Below are 25750 nucleotides of genomic sequence, written 5' to 3'. Positions count from 1 at the left end.
ATTAAAAGTTCTTAACTGGCTTTTAAGTTCAATTACTCTTCCAGTCCTAGACTGGTTAAAAAGGTGGGGGTGGTTTTGCTTTTCCCCAAACCGCATGAGGCAGACACTCTCCACAGCGACTCTGTCACTGAGTCATGGCGAAGAGAGTCTTACTCAAGACCCAGGAGGGAGTGACTCCTGGATAAAAGGGGAAAACAACTCAGATCGCCTCCCCCCACCTGACGTAAGTTGTTAAAACTCAGATCCGTGGCAAGAGAAAAAAATGTCAAGAGAAATGGACCACAGCAAGGTTGGGGGACAGGGAGGACCGGGTTCGAGGCGCACCATTAGCAGTGGAGCCTGAACATCCCTGTCAATCACCAGGGGCCACGCCCCGTCTGCCCGTCAGTGGATGGAAAGGTAGGAAGACACACACACACACACACACACACACACACCCAAAGCTGGGTGCTCAGAGACGACACCTTCGCCACCGCCAGCCACTCAGCTGGGCTAAGAAGGGCGGGGGGGACTGGCAGGTTGCACTGTCGGGCGCCAGAGCAGCGCAGCCCTGGTCACTGGAGCCACAACTCTCAGAAGCAGACAGCCACGCTGTCGGTTTGCCACCCTCCTCCCTGTCCTGGACCCGCCGCAAAGGAAACGGACTCTGGCTCCGGAGTCCAGGATGCACAGGGAGGCCGAGAGGAGCCCACTCTTCCACGCAACCTTGGCCCTTCGCCGGGCTTTCAGTGAGCACCTACGGCATGCCGGACGCCACAGGACATCGGAAGGGCAGTGAGGCCCAGCCCTCAGTGGCTGACGCAAAGGTGTCCCTGGAACTGTGTGACCTGCGGAGAGAGCCTCGAGCCGCGGTGGTTTTTGAACACTGTCCACGGGCCTTTCCCCAAAGAGGGCACCCAACACGAAGCAGGCCCTGCCTCCCAGGAGCTGCCGACACAACCCCTCCGAGCCCCAAGAAGGCCACGCAGAAAGGCATCCACAGGCGCAAAAAAAGAAGCTGCCCGTGTCACCCTTCTCAGGACACCGGGCTTTCTCGGACCCTCGGAGCGTGCCGTGGGAGGGGCAGTGTGGCTGATGGCCACAGGGCACGTGACCACTGGCCCCAAAGGCCAGGCACTGGGTGTGGCTGAAACTGAGCTCATCCAAACTGAGTCCAGGCCGCCGGGTCCAAACCCGTGGTTCCCAGTCCAGGGTGAGGCACGCCCAGGACTCTGCCCCCAGGAACTGGTGGCTGCCACGACTGGTAGAGCTACACCGGCCTCCTGGGGTAGGGGCAGAAGGGGGCGCTGCTGCGTATCCTTTGCCCGGCAGGAGAGAACTGCTGGCCCAGATGGGCCAAGGCTGAGAAACGCAGCCTCGACCCACTCTTCCATCCTGGAAGCAAAGCGAACCCTTCTCCCGCCCTCCCCCCGCTGCTGATGGAAACCACATGGCCTGGCGGGGCCCCCTCCCGAAGGAGCTGATCGCCTTTATCTCAGTGATGGGATCCAGAGCCCTCTCCGTGCGGCGCCGGGCCAGTACCGCCTCCTGGGAAAAGGCAGTGAGAGCCACTTTGCAGCCCCACCCACACGGGCCTCGGCTCTCCCAGAGCCGATGCACAGTATTTTGATCCTCTGCAAATCAGGGGAGGCGGCAGCTGTGAAAGGTAATGTTTATGGAAAACAAACACCACAGCGCCTGAGCGCACAACAGCGGCCCCAGTGGCGGAGGGGATGGGCTGGGCCCCGTAGGCAGTGCCCTCGGAAGCACCTGGCACGCCCACTTCCCCACTCGCGTCTCCCGGTGATTCCCGGGCCGCGTGCAGGGGACCCGGCTGCCTGCGGGGGCTCCCGGCACCCACGCCCAGCTGCTGCTCAGAGGCGCAGCGTGGGCTTTGGCTAAAGGCCGCCTCTGAAACCAGCACAACCCGCGAGCCCCGCACACTGACAAGCAGCGAGTCCTCGGCTATGGGGACAATGACCAGAACAGTGAAAATTGCCGAGCCAGAGCTCAGGAAGGCTGGTGTTAGTTCACACACACACTCACTCATGCGTGTACACACAGACATGGCACACACACGCAGCCCTTCCCCTGGCCAGGGCCTGCTCCCTGGGGAGCCAGTGTTAGAAGGAGGGGCCGAGGGCCCCTCCCAGGGCACACAGATGAGCCGAGACCCTTTCTCCTCACACTTCACACACGGCCCCCGGCCGGGCCGGCGCCCTCTTCACCCCTCGCCTCCACCTCGGTCTGGGGTCTCTCTGTGGCCCCCACTGTCGGTGAGGACGGCACAGGGGACCCTGGGCCAAGTATCTGCCCTGAGCAGGTCTCAGGCAGAAGGGACAGAGGAGGGGTCAGCTCCCTCGGGGCGGGACCCCCGTGAGGAGGGGAGGAGGTGTCAGGGCAGCGTCGGGGGCCACACGACAGCCACCTGCAGACCCACAGCGTGGCCCCACTGCTCAGAGGGCTGTTCAGAGCGCATGTGGCCATGTGCCCCACGTGTGAGTGTGCACGAAGGCCCCTGCATCACAGCTCCACATGCCACAGGAACGACCAAGCGAAGGCGCTCACTCGGAGGTCCGGGACCCCCGCCACCCCCCAGGCTTAGGAGCAGGGCTTCCGTGGGCTTCCGTCCCTCGCGGCCGAGGCCGGCACCGTGGCCCGTCCGTGTCTCTGAAGACAGGAGCAAGCGTGCCCGCCCTGGGACACCGTCACGTCACCACGCCATCTTCACCGTCACGGGCAAGGGGGCTGGCAAGGCCGGGAGGCGTGGACGGCCCCGGACTACGCCCCGAGCGGCAGGCCACGAAGGAAGGCCACCTCCCCGGGGTGCGGGAGGCCTGCTCCGGGCAGGTAACCCAAGCCGCTGTCCGCCGGAGAAGTGTGTCAGCGGGGCCAGGCTCGCTCAATGGACTCTTTATGTGAGAGGCTTTGCAAAACCACCAGCTTGAACAGGCTGTGAGCAACAGGCCTTCCCACGCCCCTACGGCTGTGAAAGGAGCGGGAATAAAGGGGTCGGTGAGCAGGGGACCAGGCCCCCCCCCCACAGGTGGAGTCTGGCCCCCAGGGTCGCCGTCCAGGAAGCGGCCGTGCGGCACAGGGCAGGCTTTCCCAGGCCCCGCCCAGGTGCCCAGGGCCCAGCGACCTTCGGGGCGGGCAGGGCTGGCCCTGGCCCGGGTGCGCTCTGCAGCAGAGGAAACGGGGGCAGGACCATGGCCTCGCGCGGGACACCGGCCCCTCGCCCACACCCCACAGCTGGCCTCCCGGGGCGTCGACCGGAACGGGGGGCTGGGACCAAGTGCAAACCCGTGACCCCAGGGCCTGCAGGGTAGGGGAGTCGGGTCTGGAGGACTTGAAACAACAACAACATCCTCCACGTCGGCTGGCTTTTCATCACTCCGTGTGCCAGAACCATGACACGTCAGCGACAAACCCCGCTCCCTGCCAGAGGCCCCCCCCACCCGCCCTGCCCTGGGCCGGGCACCCACGGGCTGCAAGGCAGACTCCCACCAGCACGGGAAGGGTCAGCGGTAGCACCGCCGCCACCCGGGGCATGGGGCGAGTCCTGAGCACTGTGTGTGCTACTGCATCCATCCCCTCTCCAGACCGGGGAACCGGACCGGGGCCCAAAGAGGCGAAGCCATCTGCCCACAGCGGCAGTGAGCCGCCGCGGCCATGGTATGGCCGTCTCTGTGTGACGCAGCGTCCTGGCCAGGCCTGAGGGGGTCAGCCCCCGGAGTCCCACCGCCCCCCACACCCACCCACGGCCGTCGTCACACCCCACCGGGGCCAGGCGGGCTCCGGGCTCGCCCCAGAGGCAGGACTAGAGGGAAGGCAATGTCAGTGCCTCCGGGACGCACGCAGCTCAGCTGGGGAAGCTCAAAGGCCACTTTCCACCCCGGAAAATCACAAAACCAAGCGACGGGTCTCCTGAGACCACTTAACGCCCCTCCACTCTGGGCCACGTAAGACGAGGCCACTTGCCCACGTAAAGTTACCCTTTTCTAGGGGACACTAGGAGAAAGTCAGACGTGATCTGAGATACAGGGAAGAGTGTTTGGACATTTGAAAAGTTATCTTTGTTTCATTTACCTATTGAGATAGTCAATTCTTTCCACGGACTACATAACAGCCGGACCCAGAGCAGTGGCCATGGGCCCCAGAACCCCTCTCCCCCGCCCCTAGGCTGGGCCCAGAGCTGCCGCTGCTGCTTGTAAATGTCACACGGACAATGGCTGCCCCCCGCCCCTGCCACACACAGCCCCCACTGCCCGGCACCCACGGGCCCAGGCGCACCCAGACACACCCTGCAGCCCTGGAGGCCCGGCTCCTTCACCTTCTCACTGGGTTGCCCCTAAGAGTTGCCCAGGGCCTCGGGCACGGGACTCCCTGTGAGGTGCCCGCACCACACTGGACGCGGTGTCTCTGTGGCTGATGATGATGACGGGACAGCCAGGCAGGGACAACGGTCCTTACTCCGGAGGAGGAGCCTGCCTGAAGCGCCCTCGGTGTCGCGGCCACCCAGCAGGACGGCCTCCAGAAGGCCCCGCGCAGGTGGGGAGCGAGAGACGGTGTCCTCAAACACGCGACAGAGGCCCCATCGGAGCTGAGCAGACACACCCCCGTGCCCCCGGCCACTGCTCTGCCTCCCGCCCTCCCCTGACCGGCTGTGGCACCCGAGTCTCCTGCCCACCTGCCGTCGTGGTGTCCACGTCCCTGGCTGCCAGCTCCTCCACGTCTGACCGCTTTCTCAGCTCAAACCGCCGGCACAAGCCTTCTCGGGGCTTCCACAGTTCCTGGACCAAGAGGGGCTTCTCGTTGTCCCCGAACACCCGGAAGCACTCGGCCTGCCACTGCCGCCCGGGGCCGCTGGCCCGGCCCACCGCGTCACACAGCACGTACTGGCCGGCGCGCTCGGGGCTCAGGCCGTAGCGCTCCAGGGCCTCTCTCACCAGCTCCCGGGCGCTGGACGTGCCGGTGGCCAGGACGCTCTTGTAGTGGGTGCCCGAGCAGACGCTGTCCCCGAACACCTTCAAGACCCCGGGGGCCGAGAGCTGGGTGGAGAGCTCCGCGGGGTCGTCGCCGGCACCCAAGCCGGTGGAGGCGGCGTCCAGGTCGCGGTACTTGTAGCTCAGCGTCCGGGACAGCACGCCGGACAGCAGCTGGCCCTGCCGCTTCAGCTTGCTCTTGGTGGGCGGAGACATGATGAAGTGGGTACCATAGAACATGGTGGGCCCGTCCTCATGGGCGAGGGTGGCGGGCTCAGCCAGCGGCGGGGGAGCGGCCGTGTCCTGGGGGAGAGACCAGGAGGGTCAGCACCGAGCCGGGAGCAGCGGAAGCACACAAGGCGCACGGGCACTGTCCCTGACGTCACGGCCATCTGGCCCCAGGGCCCCAGCAGAGCAGCAGACCTGCTGCCCGCAGCCAAGCCGCCACAGTGGGGGCCACCAGGCACCGTGCAGGTGTGAGTGGGCTCACGGGCCCTTCGAGCCACGCCACCACTAGAAAGCTGACGAAGTCACCGAAAGGAGGACACACCCCTGTCCGGTTCCAGCACCCTGCTGCCGAGGGCTGGGCTCATGGACACGGTGGGGTGCAGCCAGAGAGCAGCAGGGCCACGGCCGTGGCCGTGGGCTGTACCTGCAGAGTCCTGGCAGGGTGGCCCGCCTCCTACCACATCACACCCAAGGAGAAGTCAACAATCTCCCTTCATCCAACCTCCCCTTCACCGCAGCCTGTAACCAGAGACCCGCCACAAACACGAGGGGGTTGGGGAAAGCGGGAGATGGCCAGTCCCGGCCTGGAGGCGCCGTGTCCCTGGGACAGCAGCACTGGAATGTCCACACGGCCACAGTGGACACAAAGGGCTCTTCCAGAGCCAGGCAAGGCGCGACCAGAGTGTGCGTGTGCATTCCACCCACCGCGTCCGTCCGTCTGGCATCCGGGCCCGCATGCTGTCTCGCTGGGGAAGTGTGGAAACAGCCCCTGGGCGCCTCGGTGAGTCACTCGGCCACCATTCCAGCGCGCTGAGTGCTCTGCGGGCCTTGAGTCTGAAGAGGCAGCTTATCGGGCCCCCGGAGCTCCCGGGGAGCAGCAGGCGTGGCGGAGGGAGCCGCCTCCACTCTACACCACGTCTGCGGGGGGACTCAGCACCCCGACGCCTGTGCCCTGCCCTCACCAGTGACGGGAGCGGAAGACCAAAGGAGAGGAGCCCGTTCTCTTGAAAGCTCTGGAAACAGTGCCCGGGGCCCAGTGAGGGAGGACCTGGCAGCGCTGGGCACCTGCCGCTCTGCCCAGCGTCAGCGCCCGCAGTCCCAGCGCGCTCACGGCTCCACCGGCTGGAAAAGGCTTTCGGGGGTGGGGCAGGGATGCTCCCCGGTCCGACAGCCTGCTGCTCACGCTTGACCACGGCGACGCCTTCGTTGTGAGCCACCCTCTGAGGATGTGGCCCCCCGAAAGCAGTCAGGCCAGGCGTCTGAAGCAGAAGGAGCACGTGAGGCGCTCTCTGCCACCTTGCCTGAGGCCGTAAAAGAATGCGCATGTCAAAAGTTCTGTTTCTCACCCCCCCTCGTCAAATCCTGGGGAGGCCTCACTCCCTGTGCCCGTCAAAGGCTTCGATTTCGTCTACAGCAAAGCATTTCCGAGAGCACACAGGCGCATGACAAGCGCACGGCTTCGCACGCCACATCGGCAGCTCCGGACCCGCCTTCTGACAGGCGCGACACTGCCAGCACGCACGCCCCTGACGCCCCTCGCTCAGAGGACCTGCCCCGTGCCTTACTGGGCCCCTCCCCCAGGCAGAGCTCCAGGGTCCCAACCCAAACCCGAAGCAGCAGCTCATGACTCAAGCCTCTGCCTTTCAAGCTCGTGTCTGAGTGTAGATTTAAATACAATGCTGAAAACTGCAGAAAGCGTCACGGAGGAGCCACGAGGAGAGCGCAGGAGCGTAAAGAGCCCAGAGACCATGGAGAAGGGAACTGCTATTTTGTGCCAAGGTGGATCTAGGTTCTGTAGCATCTAAGACTAACACATTTCTGCTTTAATAAAAAAAGAAATGAAAAACTACAGATGCACGGCTGCTTGTCCACTCCCAGGGCCTGGGAGGCGAGCGCCCCTCCCTCCCTCCCTCCCCCCAGCAGCCCCTGGTGCTGGACTCTGAGGCAAAGGCAGCCGTCCCAGGAAGAGAGGGCAGAAAATGTCCGGGGGAGGTGAACCGAACCTCCTCGCTACCTCCTCCTCAAGCCCCGAGAAGCCGCAGCAAACACAGAGGAACGCAGACCCTGATCTGCTTTAGCGGGAAGCTCACTCTCCTGGTGGTCATTCTCGGTGGCCATGCCAGAGAACGACCCCAGACGCCCACCTGTCCACGCGTCACCTGCCTTCACAGTCACTGAACACAGAGACCGCCTGTCTGTCAAAGCGGGGCGGGCTGGTATTTTAGACAGGGCCAGAGCGGCGGAGGAATACCCTGCAGCGTGGGGCGCGCCCGGGGAACCAGCGCTGCTTGGGGGTAGACGGGACCTGCCTTTTCCTCTCCTGTCCAGTTCTCCCCTTTCGCATTGACACTTGGGGGCGTGCAGGCCCGAGGGCGTAGGCTGTTGCTTCTCCTAGAGACCGTGTTTGGTCTCGTTCTCAGGGAGGAGCCCGAGTTCTGATGAAAACAGGCTCCAGTCCCACCGGCGGGCGCAGAGCGCGGGGTCAGCGCGGGGCTGAGGAGGTGGGCGGAGGACGTGGCCGGCCGGCACCGCAATGTGAAACCCATTAGCGTTTCCAGCAGGACAGGACAGGACAGGACAGGAAGAGGGGAGGCGTGCAGGCTCTGCTTTATCTCCACTGTCCATAAACCCCGCCTGGACAGATCCGGCCCGTGCGGTGCTTTTCCAAGACAGAATAATTTAATCAGATTTAATCTGACATGCTGGCCTCTGGAGACGGGACTGCTGTTTTCCTGCCAGTGGGATTAAGGAGCTGGCTCCTCTCTGGAATGCACAAGAGGGGGCCCGCGCTCACCGGAGACACCTGTAATCGCCGGGGACTTGGGAAATTCTTTTCGGCCATTCAGGCTAACCAAACACTTGACAGGGTGCCGGGGCCTGGGCCGGCTGGCTGGTCCGCAGCTCTGCGGGGCCCCAGCAAGGGCTCCCTGATGGGACAGAAGCCAGTCCCTTCCACGAGCCCTAGGAGCTCCGGCTCGGCATCTGTTTGCTTAGATGCAGAATTCGTCCACGGGCTGGAAATGGCACGGAAATAGCTGGGAGACACCACTCTCGGCTGGCACCCGAGTGGGGAACGCGCTGCTGCGTGAGCAGGAAAACCAGGACGGGCTGAGGGGGGGAGGGAGGGAGGGAGGGAGGAGTCGCGGGATGTCGCGCAGACCCTGGAGAAAGGGAGTGGACTCCTGCTCCCTTCTCCCCTCGGCGCCCGCGCCGCCGAACTCCCCTCCCAGGGGCCCCCGAAGGCTAAGGCCCGGGGGTCCTCTGCGTGGGAGGGCCAAGGGCCAGGAGGCAGTGGCCACACCAGGCGCCCGGAACCCAAAGACTGGGCAGCCCTCACCCGAGCGGCCAGCCTTCAGGTCCCGATCCCAAATGCCGCCCTGGGCCCCAAGACCCGGCCTGTTTCCATGGCAACAGGACAAGCCTTGCCTAGGAGGCCCGGGAGATGCCCCGTGAGGGCCCCGCTGCCCGAGCTCGCGTCCCGCGGCCTCCCGGCTCGCTCGGCCTCCGTGCCCAGGAGCTCCGGCTGCCGCGAAGCGCCCCCCACGTCCATGGCCTCTCCTCGCGCACACAGCACTCACCTCCAGCTCAGCCCGCCGCCGCAGCGATCCCGCGTGGCTCCCACACCCGCCGTTACCCTGAGCCCCTGCGGAGACCCGCGAGGCGCCTCCTGCCGGCAGCTCAACGGACGGGCGGGGCGGGGCCTCCAAGAGGTGGGCCCTGGGGCGGGGCTTCTTCGGGGCGGGGCCTCAAGGGGAGGGGCCGGCGTAGGACAGGGTGCGGGCTCTTTCTGCCGGCCACCCAATAGACAGGGCTGAGCCCTCCAGGGGGCGGGCCTCAAGGGAAAGGATGGAGCTGGTGAGGGGTTGGGCTGGGCCCTGGCGCCACTTGCCAGCCAATTAGTTGTGTGGGCGTGGCCTCGACCGTAGGGGCGGGGTTTCCAAGACGGGGGCGGGGCTAGTTTTCAGAGAGGCGTGGCTGTGCAGTGCACCCCTTGCTTCAGTTCTAGGGACCGAGCCTCGGCAGGAGGAGCGAGGCCAGGGCTAAGCTCAGGTGCCAAGTGCTAGCCCAGGCTTTGGGGGGACACGTGGGCTGACTGTGTTTCATCCCCACCTGTTAGTCCTGCGTGGGACAGGGCCAAGAAAAGAAGGGAGCAAGCAGGCTAAGGCAAGCGCTTACCAGAAGCCGGCAGCCCAATATTTAAACATCTAAGGCCTGAGAAGGGGATGAGGGTGGCCGGTTCTGTCTCCCCTACATCTGTCTCCCACCCAGCAGCCAGAGCGTTAAGGGGCAGATCAGATCATGGTGCTCTTCTGCTGAAAACGATGCACCACTGGGCTGGGCTGGGCCGGGCCGGGTTGGCTCCAGGGCTCTGGCCCAACCACCCTCCTTGGGTGACGGTGTTTCAAAAGAAGCTGGTGTCTTTAGAGCTCACTTTGGCATTGGCCCTCGCTTTGGGGACCAGGCTGGGGTTTCACCCTGGAGAAAGGCTTCTCACAGAGAGGCCCCTTTGTCCCACTGTGGTCCCCATCTAGACCTGGGGGCATCACGTGGCCTCAGATAGAGAGATGCAGAATTCTGACCCTGTGGGTTGGAAGCTATGGCAGCACAAACCCCATATTTGCTAAGGGAAAGTGGGAAAAGGGAACAGGCATTTATTGATCACCTACTGTATGCCAGACTGTATGCTAGGGGCTTTCCCTAGGTCATCTCATTTACATGCAACTCCCATCAACCCTCTGAGGCAGGGGGTTACTCCCCCTTCACAGCTGAGGAAACAGAGGCTCGGAGAGGTCAGCTGGAGATAGAGCCAAGATTGAGCCTGGGACCGTGTGATTAAATAATTCCCGTTAGAGGGCTCCCCACATGCGCACAGGAACCTTTATGGGGCTCCCCATATCCACACACAACCGCCCCTCACCCAGACCCTGAAGAGGCAAACATTGGGGGGAGGGAGGGGAGCCTGGGTTTGGGTCTGTGTTTTCCTCATTACGTATAGTATTTCTCACCCCAATTTGGGCTCATCCGCCCTCCCGCCCCACACCCTTCTCGGGCAGGGGTTGGCAGACTATGACCTGTGGGTCAAACCTGAGCTGCTGTCTTTGTAAATAAAGTTTTATTGGAGCACAGCTACATGCATTTATTTCGTGTCCCCTACAGCTGTTTTCATGTGACAGATGTGACAGGCCCAGACACACAGGTTCTTTCACTACCTGCCCCTTTACAGAAAGCATTCACTTCCCCCGCTGCCCGCCACCCCAGCCTTTAGGGTCTAGTCCCGCCAACTCTCTGGTGTTACCCCACAGCTTCCCTCCTCTGCATCTCTGCTCGGGTCACTCCCTCGGCCTGAAAACGCCGTTCCCAGCTGGGTCGGTCAGCTCAAGCTGCCATGACAAAACGCCACACACCAGGTGGCTTTAACAACGGGACTTGACTGAAGAGTCTTGGAGGCTAGAAGTTGAAGATCAAGGTGCCAGCAGGGTCAGTTTCTCTCCTTGGCTTGTGGACAGCTGTCTTTTCCCTGTGTCCTCACATGGTCATCCCTCTACGTCCTAATCTCTTCTTCTTATAAGGACACTGATGAGGTTGGATCAGCACCCGCCCTAATGACCTCAGTCTAATGTAATCCTTCCTTAAAGGGCCTGTCTCCAGACGCCGTGGCAACCTGAGTTATTGGGGGTTAGGACCTCAATGTGCAGATTTTGGGCGGACACAGTTCAGCCCCATCACACCAACTTTATCACCTGGCCAATTTCTACGCATCAAGGCTCAGATTAATTGTTACTTATATGGTAGCCAGCCTCCAAGATGGTCCCCAGGATTCACGCCTTCTGGTTTTCACGCCCCCGTGGGATCCCTTGCCTTGTTGGGTGGGGCCAAACCGTGTAACCAATCAGATGCTCTCGAAATGGCAGCGTAACTTCTGGAGCTAGATTGTGAAAGATGTGGCTTCCCAGGCCCCCACCGGCTGCTCCAACTGCTCTCCGTGCTTGAGCTGCAGCCCCGGCTCTGCTTTCAAGCAGTAATCCCAGCCCCTCCTCCGAAGCTGCTCCCCTTGCTGCCTCCTCTCCCTAAAACGCCCGCCCTGTGCTGTGTGCCTGCGGGCACCACCCTCTGCTGGACACCCCGCTCCGCCGCTGCCTCCTGCCCGCCGTCTGGACAGCCACCCCTGTGGCCACGCTCTAGCTCTTTGTCACCATTTGTGCATTTAACACACACAGTAGGATCCGTGCCCCACAAAGTAGGTGCTCGGTAAATATCCGTTGAAGGAACAAACAAAGGAATGAATAGATTTCTGCCCCTCTCCCCTCTTCCCCTCTCCCTCAAGTGGAAGCTGCTCAGGGGCAAAAGCTGACTTTTATTCATTCTTGTATCCAGCACTGGGCCCTTGGGCAGGGGAGCAAAACACATTTTTGAACTCCAGGGTTGAACACCTTGGGACGTTCACTGGACACAAGAGAAGTGCTGAGCTGCCCTCGGTGGCCACCAGAGGGCAGCAGGGTCCTGGGACTCTTTCCCGGGAAAGGCCCGCGTGAGCCTCTGGTTTAGGTCAAAGTTTAAGTTCCCAGGGATGGCGGGTCCAGGGACAGAGAGACGGGGCACTGGGGACCAGCAGAGAGGAAGGGTAGGGGGCTGCAGGCACAGACACCGCTGTAGGCCCCAGCCTTTCTTTCAGAGACCGTTCTGTCCGCACCACTAGAGGGGCCGGCAAAACAAGTGATGTTACCCTCGCATTCCACCCCCAGCCCCGAGACCTATAAATAGCAGCGCTCTGGGTTCCCCCGCTCCCTGTAGGCTCGCCGGCCGAAAACAGGGATCGTTATTTTCCTTCCCACGTCGTATCCTGAGGAACTTCCAGCCAACAACTTAGTACCTCCAGGCGCCGGTTTCACGGGTGGGGCACCCGCGTAAGCCCAGCGGGGCGGGCGACAGGGCGGGGACACTGGACGGGAGTCAGGGTGAGGTTTACGTGCACATTCCGCCGCAGACGGCCGGCAGGGGGCGCGCTCATCTAACGGGGAGATAGGGAGTCTGCGTCCCTCGCGCACAGCTAGGGAACAGAGCCGGGGGGGGGGGGGGGGTGGCCGTGTGAACGGAAACAAACACAGCGACACAGGTGTTAACACCATTCAAACAGGCCGTGTCGGGTTGCTTCACGCTCCAGTGTTTGACCTGTTCTAAAGAAACTTGAACTGCGCTCACGTCACTGTCGAGAATGTCAGGCTTCCAGCAGGGGGCGCTGGGGAGGGGCGCGGGAGGGTGTGTGTGTGTGTTGGGGGGGAGGGGTAACAGGTGACGGAAGGAGACCTGACGTGGGGCGGTGAGCGCACAGCGCCGCGGACAGGTGGTGTGCTGTGGAATCCAGCACCTGAGACCTGTATACTTCTGCTAACCAGCGTCACCCCAACACATTCAATACAAAGGGAGAAAAGTGCAGGCTGGGTGACACAAGAAATCGCCCACCGCCGCCGGGGTCACTGGACCATCTGCGTGGAAACCCCAGTGCCCTCGGGGCTGGGGACATGCTGACGAGTCGTATTCCACCCCTCGGAGGAACCAGGGTCAGCGCCCCTCGCCCAAAATGCGAGCGTGCACGACAGCCACGACATACACGCGCACACACGCACGGGCACGCGTGCCCGAGGACCACACGCTGCCGAAGAGCCGGATGCGCTGGGCCGGGCCTCACGCATCCGAGAGCACCCCCCGTGTATGTGTGTACTCGACGCGTGGCCTGTGAGCGTTTGTCAGGCGATGCCCCCCGGCTGACGCCATCTAGGTACGAGAAAAGGAACGAACAGTGACAAAACACAACGCGTTAACTGCGTTTTAAACTGAGAACTGGGAACAGGCTTCTACTTCTCAACGTTGGGGTGAGAGAACTCGGTCCGCCGGAGACCGTCCTTCCGGTTTGTGAGGAAAGAGATGCGTGGGAGCCCCTACCGGACCCTGAGCCAAGAGCGGCTGGAGGACTTGTTGTCCGCGGTCACGACATCTCATTAGTGACAGAGCACCTTGCTTTTGCAAAACTGAGTTCCAAAGGTGCGCACGCAGCACGGGTAGGGAGTGCTAACGGATTACTTCTCCGGGATGGGGACTGTGGGAGATCCCGCTTTCCAAAGACACCCAGCCCGACCCGTGTTCCGTTCCCGGCTCTTCTCACACCGCCACGCTCCTCTGCCCCTCCTCCCCTTGACCTTGGGAGACCTCCTGAGCCGTACTGAACATCAGAATGTGGCCGAAGGGATGACTCATGTCTTCCGTATCTCTGCCTCGCGCTCTCTCGTTCTCTTGGGACCCGGCTGCCGTGTGGTAAGAAAGCCCAGGCCATATGGGGAAGTCGCCTGTGGCCGAGGCTTCTGATGCTTTCTCGCCGGAGGACCTGACCGAGCATGGGGGACTGCCCCCCCCCCCCCCCCGCCAGGGTCAGCCGATCCCTAGAGATGTACACAGTTCGCCTGTGAACTCGCCTTCCACACGCACACACGCCCGCCCATCTGGACACCAGCAGCCCACCTCCTCTGCTGGGGGGACTCTCATACTCCAGGCCACTCGCCCCTGCCCTCATCACCCCAGGACCAAGGGGCACGAAACTGGGAACAGAGCCTGCACCCCAGAGACCTTGACGTCACCCAGACCAGCCGGCCCCAAGCCTGCTCACCATGCCTCGCCTGTGCCTTCCCTCGGCGACTGTAATAACATGCTCATTCCCATCTCCCCCAGCGCCACCCCCCCCCGATGCTTCCCCGAGCCAGCGGCCCTGTGTGGCACCTGTGGCACTTCTCGTTGCCTGAGCTGAGGGCCCTGTCACAGCAGAAGTCATACCTGAATAGTCGTAAAATCTACATTTTTTAAAGAATGTATTTATTTATTTTTAAAGAAATGGAGGAAGAAAGAGAGGTAGAGAAACAACGTGTGGTTGCCTCTCACATGCCCCCTACTGGGGACCTGGCACACAACCCAGGCATGCACCCTGACTGGGAATCGAACCGGCGACCCTTTGCTTCGCAAGCCAGCACTCAATCCACTGAGCCACACCAGCCAGGGCTCAAATATACATTTTAAGAGTATTTGGCCAGCTTCGCCAGCTAGGGTGTGAGTCAGCTGCCAGTGTCCACCCCCAGACCCTCGAGCACTCGACCCTTCTTCAGTCCTCCAGCAGAGGAGTGGACCCCAAATTCCTGACGGGCAGAAGCCACAAGCGGCATTGGGTGCTGTGTGACGCCCCGTAGTTTAGACTCATTTCTTACACAGCTACCCCAGCGTTGTTCACGTACGTGGGTTTCTCGAGATAGTCCAGGTTCTCTGCAGTGAACAGAGGTTGGTTTTGGGGAAGAGAATTGACAACTGTTATTTTTAAAAAGACGGCGGGGCAAGAGTGAGGCCTCTCAAAGTTCTGTTTATTGAAGTTCTCTCTACTCCGGCGGAGACAGTACCGTGTACCGGCAGGGTTATTCTCCATACAAATGTTTATCAAAGGCTGTGTTAATAGTACAAAACAGCAACTTCACAAACACAGGAAGGGTCCAACGCCAGCAGGACACTTTCGAAAAGCCATGCCCCCAGTGCCCAGGTCAGGCACTGGAGACACAGCAGGTCTACAAAAGTGAGTGAGTATCAAAGATGATGGGACCCCCTGTGTCCCCCAGGGAAGGCCTTCCCGGGCAGCAGGAGGCCGCCCCTGCACGACTCGGGTGGACCCCGGGACCCCTGGCCGGGGGAGCAGGACTGGCGGCCACTCGTTCAGTGTCAGAGGCTGGAGTCTGATATTTGTCACAGGCAGAGCTGCCATCCCCAAACCGGGGCCGCTCCGTCCCTCCTGCCCTCCCGGCCGGCCCAAGCTAATGCCCACACGCACCCAGCGTGCTGCCACCCAAATGGCGCCCGGCAGAACCATCCCGCCCCCAGCCCCCCTGGAGCTCGGGGCCATCACCCAACCGAGAGGCTCGGAAAGACCTCATGCTCCTCAGTGGGGCCGGGGCTCTGCATTTCCCTCTCCCGAGCTGTCCGCCCAGGGCTTCAGGGCACCCAGGCTCCCAAGGATGGCACCGTGCAGCCCGCCTCCACCAGCCCACGGGCACTGAGCCCCCGGTGCCGGTGTCCGTGGCTGTCCAGGAGAGTCCCCACGAGAGTGGTTCCCAGGGCAGAGGGCACAGACCCACCCGTGGGTCTGAACATCAGTTTAGGGGCTGCAGCCAGCAACCTGAAAAGCCGACACGGGCGGGGCAGGGTGAGAGCGGGCTGGCAGTTGGGGCCGGCAGAGTCTCGCCGGGCAGCGGGCAGCAGGGCCTCTCTCGCGATGGCTGCGTAAACCGGAGTCACAGTGTAACGCGGCGGCTACGGATCAGGAAGGCTCGGAAAACACTGACGTCTGGGGATAAACGGAGGAGGGCAGCAGACCCCCGCCCTGGAGCCTGGGCCCAGGTGATGGGGTGGGCAGGCCCCAGGGCACCCATGCAGGCTGCCGGGTGGCAGCTGGGAGGGGGCCCCACCCCCCCACCCACAACGAGGGTGAAAGTCGGTTGGAAAGCCCGTCGAGAAGCCAAGTTTGCCGAGACCTGTGCTGGAGGAGGAGGAGGGCGTGTGGGCAGGGGGCCACGCAGACCTGACGTTGCCCGTCATGGCCATGCCTGGCCCCGCGGGCCCCGAATCCTCACCCCACAATGTCACGTGGAGCAAAACAGCCACTTCCCTTTGTTCAGACCCACACTCCTTTTTAAAATGCCACCTTATTAAGGTGTCTGAACACCCCTTCACCCTGCAGGTGCGGGCGGGAAAGCTGTCTGTACGAATACGGACGCCCCGTGGGACAGGCCTCCGGCCTTCTCCCTGCCCAGCCAGCCCCACCGACAAAGGGCGTCCCCAGCACTCAGGGCCCAAGGGCGGCCGGGCCCCGCAGGAGGCTTTGGGCACAAACGTGCTTGCCCCCCGAAGAGAATCCCTCCCGGGCCAGTCCCCTGGGTGACCTGCCCAAAGGCGGCCGCAGAGAACACCAGCGGTGTCAGCCTCAGGCTTCTCAGGAGACGTGGGGTCGCTGACGTCGGGAGCCACAAGGCCCCAAGAGGACGTTAAGGAGATGCCATCCCCTGCCGCCCCCGAGCTGAGCTCTGGGGGAGCAGGACAGCCCGGGGCCGTGGGAGGAGCAAGGGTGTGGCACCCCAGGACCGTGACTCGGACCCCAGGCCCCGCCCTGCGCCTCTGGACCACTCCGAACAAGTCCCTCATTTCGTCTCCCTGAGCCGTCTCGTCTCCCATGTAACACGGACACGATCGTTCCATCTTGCAGGTGTCACAGGAGAAACACACGAGAACATGGACGTGGGCATGCACACGCCCGTGACCGTGCACACCCCCCCCCCCCCCCGTCTGCCATGCTGATGGACGGGGCGAGGTTCCATCATCGCAAAGGCCTAAGGCCACACCTCCCTGGTCCGCCGGGCCGACCAGGCCACCCGTGGAGCAGGCCCCTGGCTCACGCCTCTCGCTGGGGTTCGCTTCTCTGAGTCTTTAGTTAAACCCGCTCCTTGGCGCGACCCGGGCGCCCCCAGGGCCGGGGGCCGCTGTCGGCAGTGATCCGCCCAGTGACGGCAGGCGAGACGGTGGCAGGGACAGCTGACTGCTTTCTTTGTGCAGCCTCAAGACATTGCATGAAGTTTGGGGGGGAAATTACATCAAAAAATTCTCATCACAAATACCCAGTGGGATGTGCACCTCCTGGGTGAAAAGGCTGGTTCAGTAAACTGTGGTGCATCCGCTCAACCAGACTTGAAAAACGATGCTCGCACAGGGCCGGAGACACCAAGGGCGAGTGCGTGAACCGTGGAAAGAAGAGGATGTAAGAGTGTCCACGGTCTGGTGCAGGCCCCGGCCAGGGTGGCTGTAGACCTGCCCATCCAGGCCGGCTTGCAGTTCCCCAAGCTTTCCTAGGGCTCCCCACCCCCACCCCCACCCCCAGGCTGCTGGGGAGAAGGGCGCCAGCCCCGCTCCCACCATCCACACAATTCCCCGCCGAGGCAGAAAGACAGCTCAGCTCCACTGCAGGGGTTTAGATCCCTCCCAGGACAGCCCCAGGCAAGCTCCGGCTCGCCCAGACCCTCAGCAAGGGACTGACGAAGCGCCAACCGTCAACTCCTGGCCTGCCCAGCCACACAACGCACAGCGGGCGCTGGGAGACGTGATGCTGGGGTGTGAGTCTGCTGGGTGGGCCCCTGCCCTCACCTGCCCGCACCTTCACTTCTAACCTCTCACCTGCCCCTACCTCCCACGCTGCCCCACCTACCCCAGGAGCAGTCACCCAAGTGCCCAGAGTGTCACACAGACCAGTCCGCTGCCGGCTGCCCCACCCCCACCCTGCTTCCTGGGGGCCTCACAGCGGCTTTGTCGGGACGCCCCAGCACATGACAGCCCCAGGACCGACCGAGGAAGAGGAAGGTGGCGTCTGAACGCCCAGTGCCGCGCCCTCTCCACCCCACACGCCCAGCCCACAGCCTGGAACGCTCCGGAGCGGGGCTTTGAAGGGTGAACAGGAGTTGGGTGGTTGAGGGGGCGAACCAGTCCCTCCTCAGAGGGTTCAGAGGCATAAAGGGGGAGCTTAGGGAAAATGCCAGATCAGAGGCCCAGACGAGGGGGCACAACAGATGCAGGTATCAGACGAGGAGCTCAGTAGTGGCCACTAGGAAAGTCCCAGGTCAGTGTCCCAAGCGTGCAAGTGGCAGGACTGTCACCGCAGCCCGACAGGGTGCCACGCCTTGGGAGGTCTCCTAAACATCATCCCAGGGACCACCACCACACAGGCCTGAGGTCCGGAAGTCGAGTCACCGTGTCCCTGCCCCGGCCTGCCACCCCCCAGCGTCCCCTCCCTGCTCTCCAGCCGCGACCCCACTGACGGGAAACCCTTGCTGAGCACTGCAGGGCGGGTGGACCGAACCAAGGCAGCTCCAGGGGCTGGGCGTGGCAGTGTGGCTGCGTGTGTAAACACATGTGCACAAATGCACACACACCTGGGTGAGAGAACAAACATCCCCCAAGCCTCTGCCCACTCAGGACCCGCCTGTCTGTGGAAATCACCGGGCCAGGTGATTTCATACTGGCTGGATGCACGGGATTGAGAGGCCGCAGCACTGAAACGCCCTGGAATGTTCCAGAACTAGGCATGAGGCGTCCTGTCTCTGCCCACCCGGCTCTCACCGGGAGCCGTAGCCTGAGGCTCCTCTGACCTGACACAGATCCTTGATCCGGAGGGACTGAGGTTCCGGCTCAGATCCGGCGCTGGGCCTGGGCCTCCCGGGGCACGCCTGTGTGCCGGGCACAGAGGGCTGGCTCCGCCCTGGCCTGCTGCGGAGGGGCTCCCAGGGGCTCCAGGGGGCGGGGCGTCACAGACACTCACCCCGGTCCTGTCAGGTGAGTCAGGTGAGCGAGGCCCCCCTCCCGCAGGGCAGCCCAAGGCACCGAGCGCGAGTCTGAGTGCCGTCATCGCCGACCCTGAGCCTGGGGCAGGCGGGCGAGCGAGCTCCCGGGATGTGCTCGCCCCGTGCATAAGGGCCTCTCGGAGTTTCCCTGGATCTTTTCGGCACGAGAAGAAATGGCCAGGGAACAGCTTCTCGTCCCCAGCTGCTGCCTCCTCTGGGCCAAGGACCAGAGCTGGTCAGGGGCTGCTCGGGGTGCGCGCCTGCCATCCCTCCGCGGCCCCCACTCCGCCCCCTCCGGCAGCTTCCGGAAAGGAACGAGAGAGAATGAGGACAAGCACGCCCACACACGGGGACATGCACCTGGCCTGGGCACGTTCCGACCACAGCGGTGCCATCGGGAGTACCCAGCTGACTGGTCACGTCTGCCCAGAGCACCAGGCTGAGGATTCTGAGGTCGCCCATGCTGCAGTTGATTGGTGATGTCTGCCACGGCCACAGCTCTCCACCATCCCTGATCTACAAAACCGGGTGGCTGTCCCCGAACAGGGGCATGTTCCCCAGCCGGGACTTTGGTAGCAGAGAAGGAGGCCCTGGCCAGCCGGTAGAAACCACCCCCCAGGCTCCTTGCTCGGTTTCTCGGGACCGTGAGACGCACGTACGGGCCCGTCGTTGCCCAATTTGCAGGACAACGCCTGTGCCCTTCCCTGACGATGTTAATAATGCCCATTGTGTCAGGAGACACTGTCTAGAACGGAACTGCATTACAGGGTTAATTTCTCCTCTGCAGCCGTGACTAAACGCTGTCTCTCGCACCTAGGACCCAAGGGACGGCGTGGCTGTCACCAGAAGTAACCTTGGACCCGGCCAAAGCTCTCCCGGGGGGGAGGGCAGGCGGGCCTGGGCCCTGCGCTCTGGGACGAAGTTCGCAGAAACACTTCCCAGGATGCTCTGCTCCAAAAGCCCGAGTGTCCCGTGCAGTCCGGGTCGCCTCACGTGGACACCTGGGCCTGCAGGGTGCTGGGCAGGTAGAGGTACCTCCAGATGGCATAGTAGTGGGTGCCAGCACCGAATGCCACGAAGAGATGCCAGATGGCGTGGGCGAAGGGGATCCGGCCGTCGCTCTTGAAGAACACCGTGCCCAGGCCGTAGAGGGCCCCTCCAGCCACCAGCTCCCAGACGCCCTCGGTGTTGGGCTGTCGGCGGGGACAGGGGTGGGGCACGGGTCGGAGGAGCAGGCAGCAGGGTCGGGAGCTCCCGGCCTCCGCCCCACCCTGGCCCCCACCCCCACCCCACACGAAAGGCCAGCCCAGGGTCCAGGGTCGGGGCGTCTCCACCCCGTGGAGTCACCCCATCTCCCCAAGTCGCTTCTCATGTGGAACGAGTTTCCACCAGCCTCTCAAGGAATGCTTTATCGCTCTTTGTCTTCCCTAAAAAGTAAAGCCCAAGAGAAGCGAAAGCAGGGCGTGAAACGAATCCTACATCCAGGCTTAAGACAGCCCAGGGCGGAAGCGGCCCCAGGGCCTTGGACGGATGAAGGGGCGTCACTCCGGTCACTTCAGGCAATGAAGCGTCACTCGGCGTGAGAGGGGGAAGATGCTGCGCCCGGAGGACACGGCTCAGCGAAATAGTCAGCCACCAAAGGACCAGTGCTGCATAATTCACTCACATGAGGTCCCGAGAGGAGCCCCGTCCACAGAGCCGGGAGGGAGCACAGGGGCTCCCAGGGCAGAGGGCGGGGCGGGGAGTGCGGGTGCCGTGGGGATGGAGTCTCCGTCGGGGGGGGGATGCGGGGGTTCCGGAGCTGGCGGTGGGGACGGCTGCACAGCAGGGTGAGCATGCCGAGTGCCCCTGCACCGGACCCTTAAACATGGTTGAAATCATAAATGTCTATTTTATCACAGTTTTTGAAAAGGCATACATGCCCATGGCAGAAAGTTTTAGAGAAAACAAACGAAAAAAAACGTAAGCAAAAAGAAGGTGCCCTGACCCTCCGAGATGAGCACCCTTGGCACCTGAGTCACCGCGTCCATTTGACAGAGGGGCCTACTGAGGCTCGGAGAGGAGAGGCCGTGGGGGGCCGCCCGCCTATTCTACTGCCGCCTCGGGCGGGTCACAGGGACACACGGGGCCTCCGTTTCTCCTTCTCCCACACCAGAGGGTTGTACTTGACAATCTCCAGAGTCAGGCCAGGTCCTCTCCAGCAGAGGGGAGGCCCCAGCGGCGGGGGCGGGACTTACCATGGACAGGATGACCAGGGCGGGGAAGAAGCCCATGACCACGTAGCACAGCAGCTCCACGAGCTTGTACCTGGCAGGGAGAGAAGCCCCACTCAGCCTCGGGACAGCCCCCCCCCAACCCCCCCGCTCCCGCCTGCACAGGAGAAAACACCCTGACCGCAAGCGTAAGAGCGCCCCTGGGCTGAGATGTCACCCAGCTACACCCAACAGCTGCTGGCAGGGCTGGGCGACCCTGGGCAGGTCCCTTTCCCTCTCTGGGACTCGGCTTCTGCGTCCGTGAAATGATACTCGTGGACTGGAAATGCGGGCACGGAGAGCGCGTGCACACCGCCGGCGCTCAAGCCGGGGCAGACACAGCTCTCCGGTCCCGGCACCCTCGCCCACAGGACCACGCCCCCCGCTTCAGGGACCTGAGCGGCTGCAGCGGCTGACACCTCCCGCCTCCCCGGAGGCCCGGGAGTCTGTCACTGCTCTCGCCTCTGCAGCCCTGTTCCTGTCCCCGCTTAATCACTCCCATCATGCCACTGGGCAGGCGGGGAGTCCGCGGGGTCCGGAGGGCTCAGAGTCGCTCGCTGCTCTATGCCTGCCGACACGGCTTAGGGAAGGCAGGCAGGTCACTCGTGACACCGTTCCTGGGGTCCAGGGACCTGCAGTGTCTTGTAAAAAAAACAACTTCAAGCTGACCCTGTGGGCTGTGGCCCTAGTGGCCGTCCACTAGCACGTTGCACAGAGCCGTGCCCTCATGCCTCTGGGGTCGCCTGGGGTCTCCTGTCCCGCCGAGGGCTGCCCCGCCGCTGGAGCCCCCCGCGCTGTCTTACCGCTCGTGGAAGAAGAAGACGTAGACGGTGCCCACGGAGGCCATGATCCAGACCAGCCAGCGCATGTGGGAGGCCCAGGGGCCCAGCTCCCGCAGGTTCAGCCTGGGGAGAGCCGAGGGCACAGTTTGAGGGGCCACCGGCCTCGCTCGCCCTGCAGAGCGGGGGCGGGAGTGGGGGCGGGAGTGGGGGCGGGAGTGGGGGCGGGAGTGGGGGCGGTCCCGCCCCCTGAAGCGGACCCCAGAGCAGATCCCTCCGCCGCGGCTGCCGGGGCGCAACACGGACTCCCGCGGGAAGACGTGTGCAGAGACAAGAAGAGAAAGTAACACAAGGAGCAAGTATTAGAGGAAAATTAGCCAAACGGGTCCCCCAGCGCAAAGGGGGCGGGCACACGGAGCCAGTCGGTGTCTGAACGGGGAGCCCGTTGGGGCCTGGACGTGTACCCAGCCCGTGACCCGCTGGTCCGGCTGCAGGGGCCAGCCGGGGCCAGCCATTTCGTGCCCACACAGGCCCCGTTCTTGCGACCTGCTGCTATAACAACCTTTTCTACAAGTCAAGGTATTATGCAGGAAGCTCCTGTGTAAGTCCAATCTGTCCAAACTAAAAATAAAAACAAAAAATGGGGTTTTCTGAGTGAGGAAGAGACAGGGGAGCCCAGACGCCCCCACCCGCTGGGTGGGCCCCAGGACTCTCCCGAGTTCTGCAGAAAACAGCTGAAAACCCAGCGCAACCCAACAAGAAATCGTTCTGCACTGCCTGGCGCCTTTTCACCAGGCCCCGGGGTGTCCAACCAGGAAGCCGGTCCCCACAGAGCACCTCGGTCTCTCTCTCTCACCGCCCCCCCTCCAGCCAGCCCCAAGTTCTGCTGAGCCGCCTCCTGAGCAACTCACACACCAGACACACGTCCCCACCTTGGCCTTGAACGCCAGTGTTGGCTGGGAGACCCCAAGTCCCAGAAGGAGTGACGGCGGTATCCTCGGGCACCAGCAGAGGGCAGCACAGAGCCACTGCTCCGTGGCCACAGCCCGGGATACAGAACAGAAACCCAGACGTTATTAAAATATCAGCCAAGGGGAGGATGGTCAAGATTCCTCTAGAAATCCACGTCCCAGTCGCCGCGGCGGAGCACAAAACCCAGCTTGACTCCTCTCATCAACATCCACAAAGGACCTGAGGTCACCTGGCTCCTGACACCTGCAGCTGCCGCCTCATGAGCAAGGGGCCATGGAGAAGCAGCGGGTGGGCCGGCGGAGCCCCTCCGTTGGCCTCCGCCTCTCGCCTCTGCTCCCAGCATGCTCCGGGGCCTCCAGAACCCCCACCCAAGCTGCTCCCCTCACCCAGGACCTTCTAGACTTCTAGAAGGCTCCGTCTGCCTGCCTATGGCGCCCGGCCACCTGGAGCAGGAGGGTTGTCAGGAGAGAAGCAAGTCCCGTCCTCCTGAAGTCCAGGCTGGGCCAGTCAGCTGAGGCCTCCGGGCAGACAGACAGACAGGCGGCCAGCAGGACCGACTTCCCAGCACCCCTAATAGTCGCTAGTTTCCTGGTGAAGGTCGGCACTTCCCAGGGCCCCTGCAGTCCCCCCCTCCTCCCTCTCCCCACCCTCAGTCAGTCATCAGGGTCCACCAGGTTTCCAGAAACATCTTTCCACCCGTCCCTCCTCTCCTGTCGGCCTCCGCGGCCACTACCAGGGGCCAGGCCCCCAGCAGGTCTCTCGGGGGCCCTTGTCCAGCCTCCTTTGCCCCTCCCTGCCCCCAAGGCTGCCACTGGCTCCTGCGACACGGCTCCGCAAGCCTCCCCAGACAGCGCGTGAGAGCAGCAGCACCCGAAAGAAGGGTGACTCTGTTACTACGAAGGTCAAAGTCAGGCGAAACCACTGTGTGAAGATGGACGTCAGAACTGTGGTCACACCTGGGGGGTCCTGGCGGCTGGGGAGGGGGACGCAGGGCACGAGGGGGCCGCTCCATGTCCCCATCTGGGTGCCAGCTGCACGGTGGGAAACATCACTGAGATGTGCGCTCACGGCCACCTGTTCTCCAGGGAAGGCGCGCCCACCTAAAACGTGTTTAGAAACCATCACCTTCGAAATGGTGCTGGTTTCGGAAAAATGGAAAAAAAATGCAATTAAAAACAAATTTGGCCCTGACGCCTGTGGCTCAGTGGATTGAGCGCTGGCCTGCAAACCAAAGGGTCGCTGGTTCAATTCCCAGTCCAGAGCACATGCCTGGGTTGTGAGCTGGGTCCCCAGTAGGGGGCGCTCAAGAGGCAACCACACACTGATGTTTCTTCCTCCTCCCCCCCTCTCTAAAAATAAAGGAAAAAATTTTTAATTTTTTTAATTAAAAAAATATATAAACCATTAAAAATTGCCTTCGTATGCACAAGAAAACCTATTAGCTGATAGAATGAAGCAGAGGCCCCACTTAGAATAGCCATAAAGAGATTTCCTGGGCAAAAGCAGAGCCAACCTTTCTGGGGTTCTCCATGCCTCAGGCAGCCCTCCGGAGGCCCCCACACCAGGGCTGTGCCCTCTGGGCTCTGCACACAGGTCTGCCACGCCACGCCATCACTGGCCTGTCACAGATCCTCGTCCGCCGACAGAAGCTCCGTGTGCCGACGCCCAGCGCTGCCCGGCCACACGGCACACAGTCGACAGAAGCGAGCGGCAAGGCCCTTCCCCCCCCTGCAGGGGCTCCGCCGGCTCCCTGGCTCTCAGCACGTGACCCGGAGCTTGGCACTTCCCTATTCCAGAACTTTCCATAACTCTGAGTGGCTTGCTGGGGGATTTAACCTGGCACAGCCTGTGGAAGGGTGACCTCGCAAAACTGTTCACCACGTCACTGAGGCCCACTCCCTGCCACCCGGAGGTCCACGGAGGTCTCGGAAGTTATCCCACAAAGGTCAGCCTCATCGGCCCAAGGCCGCCGTCCCCGCAGGGCACACACAGGTCGCCTCTCAGCCGTCTCGTCGGGCTCCGGCCCACCGACCCGCACACGGGGGGCAAGCAAGCACGGCTCTGTCTACAGTGGGGTCCCCAGACGCTGTCCACACCTGCAGACACGGCGTGGCCGGAGAACACCCCGCTGCTGTCAACAGGAACGAAGAAATCTCCGACGCGCTAACGTGGGAAGGTGCCCCAGCTGCATCCCTCAGAGGACGGGAGCGGACGGCGCCCTTCCTGTCGCCCTGACGCGGGAGGGAAGTGGCACACGCACGCACTCACTGTCCGTGGGCGTGTGTGCGTGGGCGTGCGTGCCCTGTGCACAGAGCTATCCCCACATGTACGTGCTTCCACGCACGTGCTCTCACGCACAAAATAACTCTGGGAGAGCATGAGAAACCTGCGCCGAGTGCCAGGCGAGGGCGGCCCCGACCCTCCCTCTTCCACGCGGAGTTGGCGGTTTGCCGGCCAAACTCGAGGGGCAGTTCCAACAAGAGAAAGGAAGAGGCCGGCCGGGCGGGGGCCGCGGGGCACTCACCAGGGCGCGTAGGAGGCCGCTATGAAGAAGTAGATGGTCATCCGGTCACACATGTGCAGGCAGTGCTCCACCATCCTGGGGCAGAGGGGCGGCGTCACGCGGCCGGCCGGGATGGCGCGGGCCCCCGCCATCCAGCCTCCACCCCTGGGGCCTCGGTCTTCTGTCTCTGAGTGGCCAGAGCTGTGGCTCTCCAACCAGGCTCTCTGCCCCCCAAGGGGCCACATAGGGATGCCCGGGGGCCCCACCCAGGAACCTCCTCTCCTCCCCTCCGCATTTCTCTTTCAGAGACTGGGCTTCTCAGCAGATTTCAAATGGTGAGAAAATTCTGTGGCTAACAAAAAGTACAAAAACTGGCCTGGCTGGCGTAGCTCAGTGGATTGAGCGCAGGCTGCGAACCAAAGCATCGCAGGTTCGATTCCCAGTCAGGGCACATGCCTGGGTTGCAGGCCACGGCCCCCACCAACTGCGCACTGATGTTTCTCTCTCTCTTTCTTCCTCCCTTCCCTCTCTAAAAATAAATAAATAACATCTTGGGGGGAAAAGTACAAAAACTACCAAACTATGTGCCCCCCCTAAAAATCCTCTGGAGTCTGGCATTGTGGTTTCATGTCCAGCCTCTGGAGCC

At 62.8% G+C, this 25750-nt stretch overlaps 1 protein-coding gene across 4 annotated transcripts in view; it reads right to left on the bottom strand.

Moving 5' to 3' along the window:
• LOC114509139 (monocyte to macrophage differentiation factor 2) overlaps positions 1–25750 on the bottom strand; it is a 75587-nt gene that overhangs the window by 32447 nt on the left and 17390 nt on the right. Inside the window, exons 4-8 of one of the 4 annotated variants that reach the window (XM_036014792.1) lie at positions 25126–25200; positions 21654–21755; positions 20836–20905; positions 19634–19791; positions 14221–16824 (exon numbers count right to left, since the gene is read on the bottom strand). In XM_036014792.1, the coding sequence (XP_035870685.1) occupies positions 16698–16824; positions 19634–19791; positions 20836–20905; positions 21654–21755; positions 25126–25200 (532 nt within the window). In that variant the 3' untranslated portion in view covers positions 14221–16697. Of the gene's footprint in view, positions 1–4669; positions 5268–8770; positions 8876–14220; positions 16825–19332; positions 19792–20835; positions 20906–21653; positions 21756–25125; positions 25201–25750 lie in introns of those variants that run through there. The other 3 variants (XM_036014790.1, XM_028527291.2, XM_036014791.1) reach the window with 3 other exon arrangements.

Source organism: Phyllostomus discolor, chromosome 13 (assembly GCF_004126475.2).
Source record: "Phyllostomus discolor isolate MPI-MPIP mPhyDis1 chromosome 13, mPhyDis1.pri.v3, whole genome shotgun sequence".
In the NCBI taxonomy this organism is placed as follows: Eukaryota; Metazoa; Chordata; class Mammalia; order Chiroptera; family Phyllostomidae; genus Phyllostomus; species Phyllostomus discolor.
This window is presented reverse-complemented; position numbering and strand designations above follow the sequence as displayed.